The sequence below is a fragment of the Epinephelus lanceolatus genome, chromosome 4 (assembly GCF_041903045.1).
Source record: "Epinephelus lanceolatus isolate andai-2023 chromosome 4, ASM4190304v1, whole genome shotgun sequence".
Taxonomy (NCBI): domain Eukaryota; kingdom Metazoa; phylum Chordata; class Actinopteri; order Perciformes; family Serranidae; genus Epinephelus; species Epinephelus lanceolatus.
The window spans coordinates 43,103,413-43,125,430 of NC_135737.1; the positions used below are offsets into that span (position 1 = coordinate 43,103,413).

Genomic DNA, 22,018 nt, shown 5'->3' on the forward strand with positions numbered 1-22,018 from the left:
TCAATCAGTGGGGTTGCAACTCGTCCGGCTGCCGCCTCCTGCATGTCTGCTCCTTCTGCGGGGGCGTTCACGCCAGGACCACCTGCCCCCACAATCCCACCAACACAGCAGCATGACTAGAGCGTCACCTCGGCACGCCCATCAAGGTACGTGCACTCGCTGCTGCTCTCAGTGACTACCCTGATAAGCAGTTTGTCGATTTTCTCATCTCTGGCTTCACTCACGGTTTTCACCCTGGCATGGAGGTGCTTCCCGATTCTTCCCACACGTGTCACAATCTTCAGTCCGCTCTCACTGAGCCCGACACTGTCGACACGTTACTGGCAAAAGAGGTCACTGAGGGATTTATGATAGGCCCTTTCGACCATCCTCCTTTCTCTGTATTCCGTATTAGTCCCATCGGTGTCGCCACACGCAAATACTCGGGGGAAAAAGAGGCTGATTATTGACCTGTCTTCCCCACACGGCTCCGACATCCCGAGCATCAACAGCCTTATTCCTAGCCCGGATTTCTCTATGCAGTACGCCACCATTGACCACACCAAGGCACTGGCGGGACATGGAGCATGGCTGTCTAAGGCTGATATCACCAGCACATTCAAGGTCTTGCCCATTCACCCTGACTTCTGGTGTTATTTTGATGTCTGCTGGAAGGGGGTTACTACTTCTCCGTGCGTCTCACTTTCGGCTGCAAGAGCAGTCCCAAAATCTTTGACTCTTTATCCGAGGCTCTATGCTGGATCCTCTCCAACAATTACAGGCTCCCCTACGTGCTACATCTCCTTGACGATTTTCTTGTCGTGACCCCTCCGTCTTCACCTCCTCGCCACGGTCTCACTACACTTACATCCGCATTTTCCGACCTCGGCGTCCCTCTGTCCGAAGAAAAAACTTCAGGACCTGGCACGTCCATCAAGTTTCTGGGCATCACTTTGGACTCACTGTCATTCCAGGCTTCACTGCCCTTGGAGAAAATGCAGCACATCTTGCTGCTCTTGTCTAATTATCTCCTGACAGACAGGTGCACCAAACGCCAGCTGCTCGCTCTCCTCGGGCACCTCAATTATGCCATCCGCATAATTCCACAGGCAAAATCTTTTCTTTCGCAACTGCTGACCAAAGCTGCATCCATTCCCTCTCTCCACGACCGCGTGGTTCTGGATGACACTTGTAAAATGGAAATGCGCATGTGGCAGCAATTTCTGTCATCCTGGAATGGCATCTCATTCTTCTACGATAACTTCATCACCCATCCCGAGGACATTCAACTCTACACCGACGCAGCTCCCTCTGTAGGTTTCAGCGGGTATTACGGGGGGAGGTGGTTTGCTGCTGCTTGGCCCTCTGAGTTCGAGTCCCTCAATGCAGAGTCATGCTCTCCCTCGTCTGCTCTGTATGAGCTGTACCCCGTGATCATCGCCACTGTAGTGTATTATCATTTACTCTGAAGCTTTGGAACAGATGACCAGTAAGGGGCCAGGGTCAAAAGCATGTATGGTCAGGGTCAAGAAGATATTTCTAACTTGGGGGCACGAATGGTCCAAAAAATGCATCACTATTCACTCTGACAACACAGCAGTAGTAGATATAATCAATAAAGGCCATTCCCGTTCCCCAGCCATCATGCCATTCACCCGCAGACTCACTCTCATCTCCGCTCAGCATCAATTTATCCTCCGTGCATCTCACATTCCCGGTCACCACAACGCCATCGCTGACTCACTTTCCCGCTTCTCTTTCCAGAAATTCAGATGCTCAGCTCCAGACTCGGATGTCCATCCCACAACAATCCCACCGGTTTCAGCAACCATATTCAATTAAATCCACATCTGGCAAATCTCACTCGCACCTCCCAAGAAACCATCCTTAACAGTCTAGCACCAAGCACGCTATCTTCTTACCTCACCGGCTGGAATTCTTTCAAGAATTACCATGCCACTTATCATCTACCATTTCCCTCTCTGGACGCCATGTCTATGTGCAACTTCATCACACACTGTCATACTGTAACAAAGATGTCACAATCCCTGTCTCTCAGTCCTCTCCTGCCACTCTGCTGCAGTGTTTTTCCACTCCCCCTCCCTCTGCTTCACTCTACCTGCCAGCCGCGCCCACCTCATCAGCCCAACTCTGCTCACCTGCCTACACAGCTGCAGCTCATCAACCAGCCCTGCATATAAGCCTCTCCAGCACCTTCACTCACTGCCAGATTGTTCTTTAGCATTATGCGAGACTCTCCAGCGTTCTTCTCCTGCCTGATCTCCCGGTGCCAACTCTGCCTGTCCCCAACCTGCTCTCCTCGTCTGCCTCCGGGTAAACTCACCTGCCTTCTGTCCCCGACCTCGTGCTTTGCTTCAGCGTCTCTGGTTTCTGCCTGCTCGTCTGGTCTCGACTCCTCCGCCCGGCCTCGTCTACCCTCCTGCCTGCTCCTCAACGGTGCTTCTGCCTTCGCTGACGGCTCTTCTAGCTACGACCCCCCCACCGGCTCCCGACCTCGCCTCAGCTCACTCCTCGTCGGCTTCTCAGCACGATCAGCCGGCGCTTCAGCCTACGGTGCGTCTGCCTTGCCGCCTTTGGCTGCCGTAAGCTTGATCTCTTTCCCTCATCTGAGCCTCAGAGACTGTGTGAGGGCAACTTGCCCGAAGAACGAACTTTATTCTGTGTTTATTCTGCCTGCTGCATTCCCTGTTTGCTGTGGTGCTAATAAAAGTCATTACCAACTGTTCCTGCGAGCCTGGTACTGCATTTGGGTCCACAAACACACCCGTTTCAAAAGATCCGGGCCTCCAGCATACAAACATATCTGGCTGGTATCAATTTATTCCATAAATTATCCACCGGCCTCCCTTGTCAGTCAATCTCGCACGCTCACGTTGCCATGCTAATCAAAGGCTTACGAAAGCAGGAACCAGCGCTGACAGCCAGACGCCTTCCTCCCACCTCCGATCTGCTCTGTCGCTGCATACACACTCTGCGCTCCGGTTACATTTCTCCCACAGTCGACTTAACACTGGAATCAATGTTTCTACTCGCCTTCTTTGGATTTCTGAGGTGCTCTGAATTCGCTCCAACATCATCTGTCTACGATCCTTCCCGTCATCCCAGTCTATCCGACATCACCACTCACACTTCCGACTCGCTCATATTCACACTCTGCAGGAGTAAAACCGATCAGTTAGGAGTATCCTTTCCCATCTACATCTTTCGCCTCAACTCCTTTCTCAGCCCGCACGAGCCACTGACCAGATACATCCACACCCGGTATTCCGCCCGCGCTTCACCACAAGATCCCCTCTTCCTCACCGAAACAGGGAGGATGGCCACCCGTTTCTGGTTCTAGAAACACTTCCATAATATCCTCCGTCTCTCTGGAATTTCATCTGATCATTACTCTTGCCATTCGTTCCCCATCAGCGCTGCCTCCTCAGCCGCCAGATCAGGTATTTCAGACCAAGTCATTCAGATCCTCGGCTGTTGGTCTTCACAAGCATATCAAACCTACATCCACAATAACCTCAATGATCTCTGTCTAGCACACGACAGACTAAGCCTCACTTAATCAGACTCTTTTGGGGGCTTCCTAACAGCACGAGACGGAACCCCCACACTGAGTCTGTCCGCCCACATCTACACCTCACCCAGTCCGACCCTCCGATGATGCCATCTCCATCCCGTTCATTCACCCGCAAATCTGCACTCCCCCATTCATCACCACCCCATTCACAACCATTTCTCTGACAATCACATCTTTATTAAATCTTTAAACTGCATATCGTTGTGGTGTGGTCCTTGTTAGTGAACTCATAATTATGACTTTTGATCTCATAATTATGACATTTTATCTTATAATTGACATTTTATCTCATAATTATGACTTTTGATCTCATAGTTTTGACTTTTTATCTTGTAATTATGACTTTTAATCTAATAGTTATGACTTTTTATTTTACAATTATGTCCGTTTATCTTGTAATTATAACTTGATCTCAGTTTTTGACTTCTTGTTTCATAATTATGATGTTTTATCTTATAGGTTTTACTTTTTATCTCATAATTATGACTTTTGATCTCATAATTCTGACTTTTAATCTTATAGTTATGACTTTTTATGTCAGTTATGAACGTTTATCTCGTAATTATAACTTGATCTCAGTTTTGACTTCTTATTTCATAATTATGACTTTTTATCTCATAGTTTTTACTTTTTATCTCATAATTATGACGTTTTATCTCATAGTTTTTACTTTTTATCTCATAATTATGACGTTTTATCTCATAGTTTTTACCTTTTCTCATTCAAATTCAAATAAACACAAGAAGTTTGTGCTCTAAAAAAAAAAAAAAAAAGGATCAGCACTCAGTGAATAACCTCCTAAGCCCTACGATAAGCTATTATGGCAAGGCTTAACTATACAGACCAGTGAGCAGTGATAACTAACATGTCTTTGGGGTCATTGGGTGGGAACCTCCTTTCACCGGTGTTTCGTCTAGTTGGTCCCACGACACCTCCAGGAGGCTAGACAGTGATCTCTGGTGTCCCAGAGACACTCCCCTAATGCCAGGTCTCACTGCTCCCCACACTAACCGAACAACCTTCCAACCCAGGGAAGGAAGCCTTGTTAGGCTATCACACTCCCCCGCCGGGTTAGGCTGTACAGTCTACCTCCCCAAGATGAGCCCTCACAACAATGACACCTCCAGGAGGCTAGACAGTGATCTCAGCCCAAACAGCACTGCCACCTTCAACCAAACCCAGGCCCCGTTTATGCGAGCTCCAGGCAGAAGCAATGCTGATGCTACCTTTACTAGCACATTCACCATACTCTATTTCACACGCTACATAGCATAACTACAATGTAAGCTAAAGTTAAAGGAGATAAATGAACTCACAGGATCAGCAAACGCACTCACTTTGCAGCATGGTCTCAAACAAAATGGATTCAAATAGGCCACTCCCACACTTAAATAACCTTCCTCTTCCTGGATTTCCTCCTTACTTACACATGGCTTTCTCAGCCCAAACAGCACTGCCATCTTCAACCAAACCCAGGCTCCATACATGCGAGCTCCAGGTAGAAGCAATGCTGATACTAGCTTTCCTGTCACATTCACCATACTCTATTTCACACACTACATAGCATAACTACAATATAAGCTAAAGTTAAAGGAGCTAACTGGACTTACAGGATCAGCAAGCACATTCACCTTGCCGCATGGCCTCAAACAAAATGGATTCCAATAGGCCACTCCCACACTTAAATACTTCCTTTTCCTGGATTTCTCCTGACAGGAAGTGGATCTCTCCACCTGATCTCAAGGAGTTATGTGCCCTGCTTAGTAGTTCCCCCTGCTGGCCCCCAGCTGACATTATTTCTTCTGTAATAGATAAACTGGCTGCATTTAATTGCTTCATCTGACATTTCCCTCACTGTCTTCCTCAAACTCTGTCCCCGCACTCCAAGTTCCCCCAGGAGTGAGACAGTTGATCTTGCTATGAATCCCCTACACCCCACTTCCACTGGACAAATCCTAGTCTTCCATCCTCGCTGCTCAGCTTCTGCTCCTAAGTCTGCATATCTAAGCTTTTTTCTTTCATAGGCTTCTTCCACTGAGTCTTCCCAAGGAACTGTCAGCTCAATGAAATAAACTATCTGTTGACTCACTGACCACAACACTACAGACTATTTCCTGAGGAACAACAAGCTTTCCCCCTAAATCTACTTGCTTTTCCCAATCACAAGCACCTTCTAGGCGGCCACACCCTTGCCTCCTCACTAACTTATCCCTTCTGTATCTCTCCCTCACGGACAAACTGAATTACTAAGCTCCTATCCTTAACACCTTCTGAATTCACCTGTCTTCGTTTCCCTTCGATGCCTGCAGCTAAACATTTCAACACCTGATTATGTCGCCATGTATATCGGCCTTGTGACAAGCTAACTTTACAGCCTGACAAAATATGCTTTAAAGTTGCGGTACATGAACACAATGGGCATGATGGATCCTCATTTACCCACAGTTTTAGGTTCTGGGGGGTTGGTAAGACATCGTATGTAGCCCCTACCAGGAATCTAATACGATTCTCCTCCATACTCCACAGGTCCCTCCAACTAAGCTTCCTCTTCTCTACACTTTCCCAATTCAACCACTGTCCCTGTTTAGCCTGGGCCACTACCTTTGCACCCCTTACTAGCTCTTCCTGTCTGCGTATCTGTTCTACAACCAGCTTTCTTTTATCTTTGAGGCCTGCTGTATTCCATACCGGTTTACCTGAGCCAAGCCCCAGGCCTCCCCGGCCAAACTGAACATTACCTACAATCTCTGCATGTCTAAGAGCTGTCTCTGCCTCCTGAATTGCCGATCTTGGGTTCCACTTCCTCCCCTTGATTGGATTTGGAACCACACTCCTAACTACCACGTCCTTACTCCCAGATAACAAGAGCTCTGTCCTGACCTTGGTACATTTAAATTCCTCTGTTAAACTAGATACTGGCAGCTGAAGTATCCCTTTTCCATACAACGCAACACTACTTGGGCACCTAGGAGCGCCCAACCACTTCCTAATGTAGGAGCTAACCGACCTTTCAGTTCTCTCCACAACAGATATTGGAATTTCATAAACTGACAATGGCCACATTAACCTAGGATATAGCCCAAATTGCAAACACCACAACTTCAACTTTCCTGGAAGTTCTGATTTATCTATTCTATCCAATCCTTCAGCCACATCTTTTCTAAATTTCACCACCTGTTCCTTATCATTCAACTCCACATTGTACAACCTACCTAAGCTCTTTACTGACTTTTCCCTAATTGTTGGGATGTCCTCATCATCTATGACAAACTTCCTATCACTTAACTTCCCTCTACATATCGAGATGCTTCTAGATTTACTAGGCTTGATTTTCATGCTGGCCCACTTGAGGTTCTTATTTACCTTCTCTAGTAGCCTCTTTGTACATGGCATTGTTGTGGTCATCAGTGTCATGTCATCCATGTAAGCCCTAACTGGTGGAAGATGCAACCCATTCTGCCGTCTCTCCCCACCTACCACCCACTTAGAAGCCCTGATAATTACTTCCATTGCCATAGTAAATGCTAATGGAGAAATTGTACACCCTGCCATGATGCCTATTTCTAGCCTCTGCCAACCTGTTGTGAAACCTGCTGTACTTAGACACAACCTAATATCCTGAAAATATGCTTTCACTAAGTTAACAACTACCTGTGGCACTCTGAAGTAGTCAAACGCACTCCAAATGAGGCTGTGCAGTACTGAACCAAACGCATTTGCAAGATCTAAAAATATTACATGTAGGTCCCTTTTGTTAATCTTCGTAGCCTGAATCTGGTGCCAGATCATGCTAGTATGCTCTAAACACCCTGAAAAACCTGGTATTCCTGCCTTCTGCACCATGGTATCTATTAAGCTATTCCTTTCTAAGTAGCTAGCTAGTCTCTGCGCTACTACACTAAAGAAAATCTTCCCCTCCACATTCAAGAGAGAAATCATCCGGAACTGGCTAAGGTCCACAGAATCCTTCTCCTTAGGAATGAGGACACCCCCTGCCCTACGCCATGCTCTTGGTATAATTTGTTTTTCCCAAATTATTCTTAGCTGTTTCCACAAAAATTTAAGGGTATCAGGCGCACTTTTATAAACCCGGTAGGGGACTCCATTAGGCCCTGGGGCCGAAGAAGCCTTTGCACGCCTGACCACCTCCTGAACTTCCTTCCACCTAGGTGGCCTGACATCCATCTCATGCTCTATCCCTCCTAATGGAGGGATATCAGGTGGGAAACCTACTATCCTACTCTTCTCCAAATCTGAATATGTGTTTCTCAAATATTTTTCAACCTCTAACCTTTCTGCTTTAAGCTGCCCTCCCTTTTCCTGGCTGAACAATCCTTCAACAAACTTAAAAGGGTCCCTGAAAAAACCTGTCCTAGCATATTCCTTCTTCCTCCTCTTTTTCCTGAGATGCTCTGCCCTTCTAAGAACTGCTAGCCTGCTTCTCAACTCCTCTTGCAACACCTTAATTCCCTCCCTTTCTTCTTCTGTAGCCTTTTTCCACTGCTTTCTTAACTGTCTCCTTTCCTTGACTAATTTCTCTATTTCTCTCTGCCGCCTAGACTTACCTGACTGTACCCTCTCACTCCTCTTTCTCTCATGCACCCCAAACCTCTCTACACCATATGAATACATTATATCTCCCATCTTTTCTAACCTTTCTATTGCATTTCCTCTATGCTTACTTAAGATTACTGACAAATCTCTATTAACTATCTCCCATTCTTTACTGTCATTTGCTCTAGGCCATCTAACTCTAACCTTTTGCTCCATGGTTCTCTCTCTGGCTAGCATACTGGCCTCAGTGTCGCCTGCATCCTCTCTTACTACCCCCTCCTCCTCAGTGGCAGCGTTACTGATATCCTGCAAACTGTGGTTTTCTACCTGCCGCTGGACTTCATCCGACTGACTCGACTGACTTCTTAGGAAGTACTGATCAATGCGGCTACTCTGCCCTTTCTTTGCCACACACTTCTTCTTTCCCTGATGAGTTCTGAGGCCTTTCACTGATGTTACTTTCTGCCAGCCGCAAGGACAAACCTGAAGCATCTTGTTCTCAACTGTGCTACTTTTATCCTCTACAGATGCGCTCACCTTGCCCTGAGTGCTGCTAATTCTAGCACTGGTGGATAGGTCCGTGCCCCTATCCTTCACTGAGTCACAGATCCAAGTCATAGTCGTGTCCGTTCCAATGTCTGTTACCGTGTAATCCACCTGTGAGTCATCTTCCACCCTTGCTCTCGCTGACTCTTGGGGTATTTTTCCTATGTTGGCTGTAGCTAATTTTGGTTGTAATAAGGCTGCTAGGCCTCACCACTGCTACCATGGGTTGCTAACCCATGCCAGCACTGTCATAATCATAATTATGACTTTTTATCTCATAGTTTTTATTTTTTATCTCATAATTTTGACTTTTATCTCATAATTATGACGTTTTATCTCATAGTTTTTACTTTTTATCTCATTATTTTGACTTTTATCTCATAATTCTGACTTTTTATCTTATCATTTTTGACTTTTATCTCATAATTATGACGTTTTATCTCATTATTTTTGACTTTTTATCTCATAATTATGACGATCTCATCATTTTGACTTTTATCTCATTATTTTGACTTTTATCTCATAATTATGTTTTATCTCATTATTTTGACTTATCTCATAATTATGACGTTTTATCTCATAATTATGACTTTTTTATCTCAGTTTTTACTTTTTATCTCAGAATTATGACTTTTTATCTCATAGTTTTTACTTTTTATCTCATAATTTTGACTTTTTATCTCATAGTTTTTACATTTTATCTCATAATTATAACGTTTTATCTCATAATTATGACTTTTTATCTCATAGTTTTTACTTTTTATCTCATAATTTTGACTTTATCTCATAATTATGACTTTTTATCTATATCTATATGTATGTACTAGAAATTACAAATTAATAGGCACATCGATTTTGAGCCCAAATCATTTCACACGTTTCAGAATATAATGAAACAGGAATAGCTTTTCCGTTTAGTCCTTCACTCCTTTGTTTTCACTTCCGCCTTGTGAAGAGCGCGCGCCCGCTGCCCAATAGTAGGCTACTGCTGCCCGCCCCGCGCATAGTCTCACGTACCTCTCCAGATCAGATTGTTTGAGACAGAGGCAGCGGGGTGTGGAGACAGCGGCAACAAGGTAACACACCGTACATACATTCATGCAGTCATTTAAAGACGTAAGAGCTGGAACAAGCAGCAGTTCCTCTGCATCACACAGACACAGCGGGAGGAGAATAAAACTAGAATATGAAACTATATGAAATTTGTTTTAACATTTTCCTGCCTGTCGGCTTCATTTGAAGGAGACCGTGAACGTGCCGCGTGAGGAAAAGAGGAAACTGGCAGGTTACAGCGCACCTTTACAGGTTTGTTAAAGCTTCCGTTTCAACGTTTCATCAATGAAAACACACAACGACCTGATGTGGAAATTGAGAGTCACTTCTGTGTGTGTGTGTGTGTGTGTGTGTGTGTGTGTGTGTGTGTTGGACAGGTTTACATTATTGAGACACTGTCACTTTACTCAGCGCCTGATTTGTTAAACTCAACTTCATTTTAAGAGCACCTCTCATACACACATGCAGCCCAAATTTCAGTCATTGCTGTAGGATCAGTGTGAACAAAAAGTAATCAGTTACTTTACAACATTACTCTCTGTGTAGAGTAATTAGTTACTTATTACACTATGTTTGCGTTACTTTCACCTCAGTATAACGAATGTTGATTTTAAATGATGAGGCTCATGTTGTTTAAATCCAGTGCTGCAGGTCTGACACATTCATGTGTTCACATACAGTGGTTACACCTTTACATTAAAATCCCTGCTTATATTAATAATAGTGTGATGATACAGAGCAATTAAAAAGCCTAGACCTTTTAAAATAAATGAGTAACCCTGGCCACAGGGAGGGTTAGAGATGAGATGTGGATAAATAATTGTGGGCCTATGATATGAAACACAATAAAACAAATACTAAGGTTAGCACAATTAACAGAATGGGGTGCGATTAAGTCACTATGACGAGCACAAATTAATATACTGGAGCTGGAAGGCCGACCTCAGTGTGCCGGTAAATTACAGCAGCAAAGAAATGGAAATGGAGCATGGAAACACATCCAAAACATACAAACATAACCCAGATGTGCCGATCACTGGTATGAGGAAAAAACAATCCGGAGGCCAGCTCCTTATCCCTGCAGCGTTAGGACGTAAAAGCAGAACAGGATATGTTGTAGACGTTGCAGGTGTTTTAACAGAGCACTGAAAATTATCACGTACATGTAATCTGCTGATCACCGGCCCCCCTCTATAGTGTAGCGTATAATGACATGGCAACACACAACAGCGTTCGGTTTTTGTTTTTTGTTTTTTTGTCAGCTCCAGCCGCCCTGCGACCCCCAACAGAAGAAGCAGTTACGGAAAATGAATGAATAAATAAATACATACATACATAACAGAAGATTATAAAAAATAAAAAGAAACAATAATACTAAAATTTATCAAGAAAAATTACTAGAAACTTCCTTGATCAGACGATCATGTATAGGGGCGAGGCCAGTAAGGTTGTGAAGGCTGCAATGGGGAGGCCGGCATCAGAAGGAGCACCAAAGATGTCCGATAAAAAGTTCAGGGCAATGGTCACATTATAATCCTGGCTTATAGTTTCAGTATAGAGGACTCTTTACACTGAGTTAACCCCTGGCGTCCACATATGGAGGAGTGGACCAGGTGTTAAACAAGATCCCACTGTTCATTAGATAAGTCTGTTTGGTTTGAACAGGGAAGCTTGGATTGTCACTCACCTGGTTAGGATCTGTAGTACCTATATTTAATGTACCACACAGGGGTAGACAGGCTGCGGCTCTGGAGCTGCACACGGAAAAATATCACATCACTGTTGTAGGCCTAAAGTCATTCTTACATTCTCCACCTGTAAAACAGGTGTAGACTATACACTGAATTAAAATAACAAACAAAAAAGAAAGTTTAAACATTTTATCAGCGACAGTAAAATGTGCAGCCTGGTGCCTTTTCTTTAAACTTTGTCAAACCTCAGTTAGGGATGTTCCTAATAATAAATACTAATTTCCCTGTCGACTAAACAGAAATTTTAGGTAAGACTCCTCGACTAGTCTGAAAAAAGGAAAACACTCAGAAAACAGTCAAAATTTAGCACAGTTTATTGTTAAGTATTTGAAACATTGTCCCAAAAACTATTGTGTGCATTAAGAACCCTTTGAAGCCTTTAATTACAATCTTCAACAACCATGTCGGATTTTTATGTCAATTTAATCATGAAAAAAACCCTTTGGTTAAAACATTAAAATGTATTGTAGATATATTGATGATATTTTTCTTCTGTTTAAGGGGAGCCAGATGGATCTGATGGATTTTTACCATTATCTTAATAACACTAACAAAAATATAAAATTATCAATGGAAAACTCTAAAGAAAATATCAACTTTTTAGATCTAACCATTTATAAAGGGGATGATGAAAAATTACACACTACACTGTTTAGAAAACCCACTGACCGTAATTCTTTATTGCAGTATGGATCTTTCCATCCACCCCACCTCAAAAACAACATCCCATTCGGCCAGTTTCAAAGATTGAGAAGAATATGTGATCAGGATTCAGATTTTCATACACAGTCTCTACATATGACCAAACGTTTTTTGGATAGATCATATAACAAGACAAGAAGGGGGCGGCAGTAGCTCAGTCCATAGGGAACCGGAGGGTCGCCTGTTCGACCCTGGAGAGTTCACCTCCCGGGCACTGCCGAGGTGCCCTTGAGCAAGGCACTGAACCCCCCAACCGCTCGGGGCGCCTCACCAAGGGCAGCCCCCTCACTCTGACATCTCTCCACTTTGTGCATGTATAGGTCCTGTTTGTGCATGTGTGTGTCTTTCAGACCTGTGTGTAATTGACAAGCAAGAGCGAAAACATTGAATTTCTCCTCAGGGGGATTAATAAAGGAAATAAACTTAAACTTATTATTTCAACAGCTCAGACCAAGGCAGCTTCCATTGCACGTCCCCAGCTCCTACAACAATCAAACACAGAAAAGAAACACTTCGGGCACTTATTTTGTTACATGTTTCAGTCAACTAGCTCAACAAATTAAGATTATTTTGTCTAACTGGGACATCCTTAAAAGTGACCCCTCTCTAAAAGAGGGGTCACAAGTTCCTCCTACTTTCTGTTTTCTGTTTTAAAAGACAGAGTGATGCACAGCTATCTCCCAGTTAAGAGGGCAGGCAGCTGGCTTAAAAGACCTACAGGAACCTTTAAGTGTATGCAAACCAACTGTAATCACTGCTCTAACATCATACAACAGAAGGAATTTATTGATTTGAGGACAAATGAGATACATAAAAATAAACATTTCATCAACTGCAACACCACATATGTAGTTTATCGTTTAAGTTGCCCATGTGGCTGTTTTTATATTGGCCGCACAAAAAGACGCTTAAAAGACAGAGTGACGGAGCATAAATATGCCATAAAAACCAACAATAGAGATTATCCTATGGCATGCCACTTCAGTAACTTTCATAATAAGAACGACAGCCTACTGAAAGTGGAAGGTATTGAATGTGTGGAGCAGTCAATCAGAGAAGGAAACAGACTCAATAAATTATTACAAAGAGGGACATTCTGGATTTTCAAATTTGATGCTTTGATGTATCCTGGACTAATTGAAGAGATAGATTTTAGACCCTTTTTATAAATTCATCTCTGATATATTGTTGTTGATGATGTCCACTCTGATATATTGTTTGTTGTTCATCTCTGAAAATATTGTTGTTAATTAATGTTTACATACTGCAAGCCCACCTGATGTGAATTGATGATGTAATTGTCCCTTTCCTGTTTCCAATTACCCCATTGTCAAGAGATCTATAGAACAAATCACAACCTCTCACTCGGCTTCACACATTTTCTCTGCCACGCCCTGAAGAAGACCTGGTGGTTGAAACTGGTCGGCGTTTTTTTGTTTTGTTTTTGGCATTGGGTCGTATGTATTTTAACTCTGACATGCCCAATTAAATAACGGCTTTTTAATATTATTCCTTGGCTCGGTGCGTAGTGTGCCTGAAGAAAGCCTGAGTGGCTTACTCCTCTTTTGAACATGTCGGATTTTAAATGCTGTATTTTAAGTGCGGTAGGAATGTAAACATGACGGCAACTCAGTCGAAAGTTAACCATTAAAATAACATCTAAAATAAATGAACTGCCTCTGAAATGTGGCGCACACAGAGCCTCGCAGGTTATCCATCAGAATGGATAGCAATTCACTTTAAAGTTAATAAAACAACATCTAAATTATAATTAAATTTCAGCTGAAATGTCCAACAAATTGCAAAAAAAAGAGAGGTTTGGAAAATTATTTAAAAAATTGTAATTATTATTATTATTTTTAAATGTTAAAATTATATTATAATGTTGTAATTAAATAAACTATAATTATAAATTATTTTTTATTATTAAATCATGTTATAATTATAATTTTTAAGCACTATTTCCAGGTAATTTCTGTGTTTGTTTATTTTTAACTGTCTTTCTTTTCTTTTCTTTTCCCCACTAATTGTCTTGTTTTTAATTTTCTCTTTTTACTTTTTTCTTATTAATTTTTTGGGTCTTTTTTTTTCATTGCTCATTGTCTTTTCCCCATGTTTTAAAAGATATCAAGTCAATGTGCTCAGGTTTCAAAGGGTTAAGTGTCCTTGTAGATGTACATGAATAAAGCACTAGTTGGTTTAATCGACTAATATTTCTGGTTGCGATATTTCGGATGTTTAATCGTTAAGGTGTTTAATCACTTGCATCCCAAACCTCAGGAGCAGTGACTAGTCTTTGGTCTCTTTAGTGATGGATTCCAAACCCAAAAAAAGGAAATACAGAGTTCACTAGTGTGTGAACAGATTTTGTTTGCCCTCGCTGACAGTGCTGCAAAGCTTTAATATAGGGCTCAAATGTTTTGAAGCTCCAGACTGATGGCTCTGTTACTTGTGGTTGCTGCCCCCTGACCTGAAGTCACTCTGCCTGTGTGTAGTATTTTGAAAATTTGGCACCACCCACTGGTACCATGATAAAAGACATGTAGCAGGCAGACCCGAATGCCCTGTGGACATAAACTGTACTCATAAAGGCTTTCTTCTAGGTCTACCTGATGGCGACCAGTGACTGCTCCCCTGTTATATTTCGAAAAACATTTGATAACGCCTTCTACTTTCAAGGTAAAAGTGACTTCATATTTTACTCCCTCCCTGTAGATACGTTATATGGTATAAATATTATCACAATGTTCATAAAGTCCTTTTTCTTTTTTTAATGTCTGTGTATAAAACCTGAAATCTTCTCTTTCACTGTCTCTCCATTTAAAGTGGTAACAAAAGCAGGTAAGGCAGTTCTTGTGTTGTTTTTTTTAAATACACACTGTTTAAAAGCATGAAACTGATACACAGTGTTACGCTTTTCTCCTCCATCCTCATTTTTAAAAGAGAATAAACAAGAAGTGATTGCAAGTGCATGATGGTAAGACGTGTTTTCCTCTCTTAGATATAGGTTTGGAGTCCGACGCTTTTCAGGCCAGTGAACTGCCGAGTGAAAAATGTTGGGTCCAAAGCAAAGACAACAAAACCCTGCTGTTATTGAATAAGGAGCACTTTGAAGCACAGAACCTGGACAGCGGTGAGCTGGGTCAACCTGGTAAGATGCAGCCAGTTATAACATGAAAATATTTTGAAAAACATTTATTCATTTATCTTAAGACAAGAAACTTTACTCGAAGAAAAAAACTTTCTTTTTTATAACAAGAAAAATATGGAAGTTTGTCCATAAGATTGTAGTGGTGAAGTGGGTTCGGATTTCGTTCTTTTCCCATTGCATAAGGAGCAGGTTTTTTGCAATAATGAGACCATAGGATGGAAAACATTGCTGCGTGTTGCTTAATTTCCTGACATCATCAGACATTCCTAGAATAATAATGAGGGGTTCAGGTTCCATCTGGATTTTAAGTATTAAAATGGTGATCCAGTAGTAGTGTTGTCACGGTACCAAATTTGGGACCCACGGTACGATACCAGTGAAAGTATCACGACACCACAGCAAAAATGAGGCAGATGTGCCTTTTTGTCATTTATAAAAAGATAAATCACTTTTCTATAATACATCAATGATATTTCAATGGAATAAATTACTTATTGACTTATTCATACTTCAAAAACAGCATCAATAAGTGATTAACATAGAGGGGATTGAAATAAAATAAATAAATAAAATAAGAATCAACCAGCCACCCTCCTCCCCTGACAAGTAAAGAACAGTCCCTTCATAAGTAAAGAACAGTCCCTAAAGTGCGGTGAGGTTTGTGGACTGTTACCTGCCACACAGAGAGAAATGTGAACGGCTCGTTTCTCCTCTGACATATCACATACCTGTGTGCCGCCACGGCTCGGCTGTTCAGGTACTACCAGGCAGTCATGACAACAACGAAAGAGGAAATTATTGGACCTGGAGCCGGGCTTCTCGGTCGCCGGTAAGCCGTTATCTTGCGGTGGCCATAGTGCTCCGCGTATTCCTGTCTATGTTCCCCTTTCAACCCACAACCGGCGGGATTTGCCTTTCATTTCTGCTGCTGGTTGAAATCTGTACTCACACAGCGTGCTCCTGAATGATTTCTTTTGCTCGCACAAAACTATTTTTAGTTGCAAATGCGAATAAAATGCTCGCACGTAGAGATCTGTGGAAAACACATCACTGTAGCATATATAAAGAAATCTAGCTCACAAGTAAAAAGAGATAAATAATAACTTTCACTGCTTAAAGATACTCAGTAGCTCAGCTAATACCTGAAATGTCACTGGAAAACAAACCACTGCAGCAGAATATTGAGTGCCAGGTGGCCAGTGCGCACCGTTATTGGATGGCGCATGGACACTCACCCTCTTGTGATTAGACTTTGAACTTATCCAACTGTAGTGGTACCATGAGGTACCGTGGTACTACGGTACTCCAACGTCATGGTATCATATGTACCGTGGTATTTTTGTACCGCGGTCTACCACTGGTACCAGTATACCTTCCAACACTGTCCAGTAGGTCTTAACTTTGGGACACAGAGCAAAACTGTCACAAGTAGGAGGAATGTCGCGGTACGTTCTGTGTAATCTCTCCTTGGAGTAATGAAGACAGTGTAGAATGTTAAACTGAATTAAACAGTGCCTTGCACTGTTAGAACAGAGATGGATGTGCTCTAGGCTCTCCTGCCACAAGGTGTCTGAGATCTCGACCCCCGTGTCTTCCTCCCATTTATTTTTTACTACAGTATGATCAACTGGGCTGACAGTTTGTAAGGTGTCATACATGTAGTCTATGTGGACGGAAGGCATCCGTCAAGACTGGAGCCTCTAAAAGTCTCAAAATATTGCAGGTATTTCCTGTCGTAGTCTTTTATTAGTAAGCATCTGAGGAAGTGACTTCCTGGTCTGACTTCCTCAAGTCTCCTATACTATCCAAGTCCACATTGTTAAAGCATTATCTTTTAGCTGCTGCAAAGGCTGGGTTTCCAACAATGGGTAAAGGGTGGGATATGGGTTCCAGATTAAAATGTAATTTGATTTGTTTCCAGATTCGTAGTTATTAAGTTGTTTTCAAGGGAAAAAAAGTTTATCTTAATTACCTATGAAATGCCAAATGTTGACAAACATTTGTCGACTCCTTCAGGAGTGGAACGACACGTGGAAATCCAGTGAATTCTCAGAGGAAATCACAGAAACAGCTGCTCTTGCATATAGTGAGGCATTTGTGTGTGTGTCAGACGACCAAATGCAAAGAGCATCAAGTGTTTTTGCATTAGATATTAGTAACATTAGATATATTAGCAAGTTTTCTTTAGTGTATAATCACCTGAAAATAAGAATTGTTGTGTTTTCGTCACCTCAGAATGAGCCGTTTATATCTACATAGGGAGCGGGTCTTTGTTTATAGAGATTGCCATGTTGCACCGCCATGTTTCTACAGTAGCCCAGAACAGACAAACCAGACACTGGCTCAACATAGTGCCCTTTGTGTTTTCGCCTTGGCTACTGTAGTAAGAAGCCCAACTGCAATAGGCACCGCCGGACTTAAACTGATTTGTACCGTGAAACTGCTTTATTTAGACCTCTGCTGATAATTCAGCTAAATCTTACTGACTTCACCTTTAAAACTGTCTCAGATCTTCTGATGTCACAAAACAAGAAAAAACACAGATGAGCAGACGTAACACTTTACAGAGGTCACACTGTGAAAATATTCTTTAAATGACTTCAATCATTGTCAGGTTTTGCATGTCCTGTTGATCTTGTGTTTCCTTTTTTAGACTGCCATTTCAAAATCAAGACTTTCAATCAAGTCCCAGAGGAAAGTAAAGTGCCGGCAGCCATGCTATATGTCACCGTAGACAATGAGAACATGGTGGTGTGCTGTGGGAAGGAGCAGAAAATTTATCCTGAGAAAAAGGTGAGTTTGAGCAAATGATATGCAATTATAAGTTGGTGATGCGAGGGTCTACTCTGAGTGGGTCTGTTGTCAAACCAACCACATACAGGACCTAATTTATCTTGTGCAGGATTTTCTAACCTTAGTAAGCCCTTAAAGATATTGACTGTCATCCCTTGGCGAGGCCTTCTGCTTTATGTCATGTTTAAAGAGAGTGTGTAAGATGTAGGGGGATTCAGTGGCATCTAGCTGTGACGACTGCAGACTGCAACCAGCTGCAACTTCTCCTGGTTTGAGTTCCTTCAGTGTTCATGATTCAGGAGGTTTTGACCAGCAGCTGAATTGACCTATGGCTAAGCCACGCCCCCCTCCACTCACTCGGACAAACTATCAACATTCAGTGAGCGGCGCTATGGCAGGTGTCACAGTACACGGCATTTCACAGGAGGCAGTTGATGATTTTTGGGGACATAATGATCAGATGTCATTGATAAGTAACCAAAAGGACCTAAACTATGCATTGAGGGATATATTCATCATTTTATTGTTGAGAAGGTCGATGAAAAACTTAAATTACAAGCCAAAATTTACAGGTCACAGTGTACGCTTGTGAACCGCATCTCGTTGCCGTCGCCATCAAAGACAACAAGTTAAAGTGCCACTGAAGTTAAGGTTTTTGGCTCGGAATATGAGAAAAGGATAACGGCCTTTTTACCATCTTTACCAAGAGTGTCTCTCCGTTAGTTTGGTGCTACAGTATTTACACTGAATCATTCAGCATAACGTTTGCCAACCTTTGTTATCTCTGCCATTACAGATAAGTTAATGAAGCTAAGCTCCAGAAGTTAACGTTAGCTTAACTAGAGCCCTTTGGACAACAGCTAACAATGATGTACGATCACCAAAGTACAAAACTAGAACAAAATAGGCTAATGAACTCCCAGCAAACAAGGTGACGTGATGAACAACGCAGCTAGGAGCTAACATTAGGCTAACTTTAGCTAACGTTAGCTAGAGATGTTAAAGATAACTTTATATTTCTTTCCAGCAAAGTGACAATATGTTGCCTCAAACACAATGTTGACTTACCTTAGAACAGATGTAGACATCATTGTTAATCTTATTCACGTTGAGTTGATGTTGTGGTCTAACGTTACCACACAACTTTATCCAAAGGAGACACTTTTCTCGGTTGAGATGTGGTTTAAAGTGTAAAAAAATACACCTCGTCGCCCAGCCTCTCAGGATACCTTGTGTCAGAGTTGCATGTACCCCATGTACACCGTGTGACCATTTTTAAACTTCAAATCTCAGAAAAAGCTCATAAAACCGAACAAAACTGACTTTCTGTAATGCATTTGAATGGACGTCCAGGCAGAGAATGTCCGAGTGTATGGGAATGGCTATACGCACTGTGATTGGCTCATTGTGTTTGAGGGCGGGACTTAGCCATAGGTCAGTTATCCACAGAGGTCTCTTCTTCTCCAAAACAAACAGACCAGGTGACAATAGGGTTTCTCTTACACTGTTTGGCACATAGCAGACAGGCCACTAAAAAAAAAAGTATCATATTTTATTCCATTGCTGCCAATGTATCCCCCTAAATCCTGCACACTGGACCTTTAAAGTTCATCCTGTAGTGCTTAGGCTTTCCTTTCCATTGACTGCAACCTGTCCACCGTGTAGAGGTGTAACGAAACAGACAATTAAATCAGGTTTGCTGTGTGTTTTTCTCCAGGATATTCCACAAGGAATTGATGGAAACAAGAGCAAGGAAATATTCTACATGACCAAACTCGAATCATCCGGCTGTTATGAGTTTGAGTCCTCTGAGTACCGAGGGTATTACCTGGGATTTCAGCCCGATGCAAGTGATCCTTCTTTCATCCAACTGGTCTTGCATCCTAAATGTGGAGGTGAAGCGGTTGACGCTTGTGAGGTGAAGATACAGTCCGTTCAATGACTTTAAAATGTCATCACAGCAACATCTATCTGAACAACCTTCTGTACTGCTTGTCCATAAGTTTTTTCTATGTGCAGTTTCACAAAATAAGATCGACCCATTTCTACTCACACATACAAAAAAAAGACTTGTGCTGTACCACTGATAGAATATAGAGCAGAGATGCTCAACTTGCTTTGCCTGGGGGCCACTTTTGCAAAATGACAGAAGCCAGGGGCCAATTAATGAACAATTATTTATAATGTTTTTCTGTTTCTAAAGGAAATGCCTGTTCTCAACCGTTTGACGACACAAATCCAGTCACAGCAGGCTCGTGCAGGTCTTGTATTGGTGTTTCTGGGATTTGAGGACAGAAAAAAACTGTTTCGATAAAGAAGCTCAATTTTATGGCTTTTTATTAATGTACACTGCCACCTTATTTATATTAAAAGCACGCTAAAAAACTAGAGTTACCGTCTCGCAGTTGTATGCCTCCGCAAACCATTCAGGTTGAACTTACAGTTTACATCCATGTCAGTGAAAACATGGATGCTTCCCCAGCAGCGCACAAGATCTATACAATCAGGACAGTTTTAAGTTCAGTGTCACCAATTCACAATAATATTTGTGAAATCTGGTCATAGTTAGTGTATGAATTCTTATGGCACAGTGACCTTGACCTTTGACTTTTGACCACCAAATTGCAATGAGTTCATTCTTAAGTCAAGTGGATGTTTGTGCCAAATTTGAGGAACTTCCATCAAGGCCTTCAGGAGATATCACATTCAAGAGAATGCGACATACGGGGTCACAGTGACCTTGACCTTTGACCACTAGAATCTAATTAGTTTGTTCTTGACTTCAGTTGGACGCTTGTGCCAAATTTGAAGAAATTCCTTGATTGCCTTCTTGAGGTATTGCATCAACAAGAATGAGACGTGTGTACGTACAGACAGACAGCAAAAACCTAATACCTACGGCCAAAGCCATCACCGGCCAAAGCCATAAAAATTCCTGGTGTGAATCAATTTATTTTCATTGTGAATTGAAAAATAGTCGGTGAGTCTTTCTGCTAAATCTGGCCCACGGGCCGCAAGTTGAGTATCACTGGTACAGTGTATAATTAATGTAGGTTTAATGGCACAAAGACACGTAAATAAAGCCCTGTTTCCACCAAACACTTTCGGCATTGTACCTCTGGAACCAAAGTAACCCTTGAGACATGGTACTTAGACCTTAATGTTTCCACCACAGACAGTCCTCTTAAATGTTGGCGGGGTTGTTGTCACTCACTGCTCCGTCCAGCACTCGCTGTATTTCCTCATAAGCAGTGACACAGATGGAAGTCTGTACCTCGTTTATCGTCCACAGAACGAGGCTGCACGCCGACATTTTCAGAACAAAATAGAACAGGCTGCAGTGAGAGTCTCTCTCCATGGGATATTTAAAGATAGCAGCTTTGTGCATTTAGTCCTTCTCAGGCAAGCTCAGGGGTTTAGTGTTGCTGTAGCCTACAGGAACGACGCTCTGCCACATTTATTTTGGATTGAAGATTTGAATATATGCAGTTAACATAATTGGGTTGAAATTAAAATATATAAACTCTTGAAGATCCACTCATTACTAAAAGTGTGTGTCATATAAAACTAAAGTGATGGTCAAAGTTGTGACAGTGAAATTTAAGGTGTGTTGATGGATTCACGTCATCAACTCATGCATTGAGTAACATTCAAAGTTCATGTTCCACCTTAAAAATCGCAGACACTCGGCCCAATGAATAAAGTTATTTTTTCTCAGACTCCAGCTGCTGTGAGAGGCAGCAAAACATCCTTTCATTTTATAGTTACAGTTTACTAATAAAACTCTCCACAGTATGAACAGTGGTTACATGAGCCTCAAAACCAGACACAACTCAGCCCTGAGCAGAGTGACCGTCCTCTACTGACCAATCAGACTGCAGTGTTCACAGCTCC

At 42.2% G+C, this 22,018-nt stretch overlaps 1 protein-coding gene and 1 pseudogene across 1 annotated transcript in view; both read left to right on the top strand.

Annotated features, from left to right (window-relative positions):
• Positions 1 to 112: 112 nt before the first annotated feature.
• Positions 113 to 3,340, top strand: LOC117259227 (uncharacterized; annotated as a pseudogene).
• Positions 3,341 to 9,688: 6,348 nt separating this feature from the next.
• Positions 9,689 to 22,018, top strand: part of LOC117259560 (uncharacterized) — a 14,252-nt gene continuing 1,922 nt past the window's right edge. Inside the window, exons 1-8 of the mRNA XM_033630945.2 lie at positions 9,689 to 9,750; positions 9,917 to 9,979; positions 14,784 to 14,859; positions 15,007 to 15,021; positions 15,182 to 15,331; positions 17,985 to 18,124; positions 19,842 to 20,042; positions 20,328 to 22,018. The exon at positions 20,328 to 22,018 is cut by the window's right edge and continues 1,922 nt beyond it. Coding sequence (XP_033486836.1) covers positions 14,793 to 14,859; positions 15,007 to 15,021; positions 15,182 to 15,331; positions 17,985 to 18,124; positions 19,842 to 20,042; positions 20,328 to 20,438 — 684 coding nt within the window. The 5' untranslated portion in view covers positions 9,689 to 9,750; positions 9,917 to 9,979; positions 14,784 to 14,792 and the 3' untranslated portion in view covers positions 20,439 to 22,018. The remainder of the gene's footprint in view (positions 9,751 to 9,916; positions 9,980 to 14,783; positions 14,860 to 15,006; positions 15,022 to 15,181; positions 15,332 to 17,984; positions 18,125 to 19,841; positions 20,043 to 20,327) is intronic.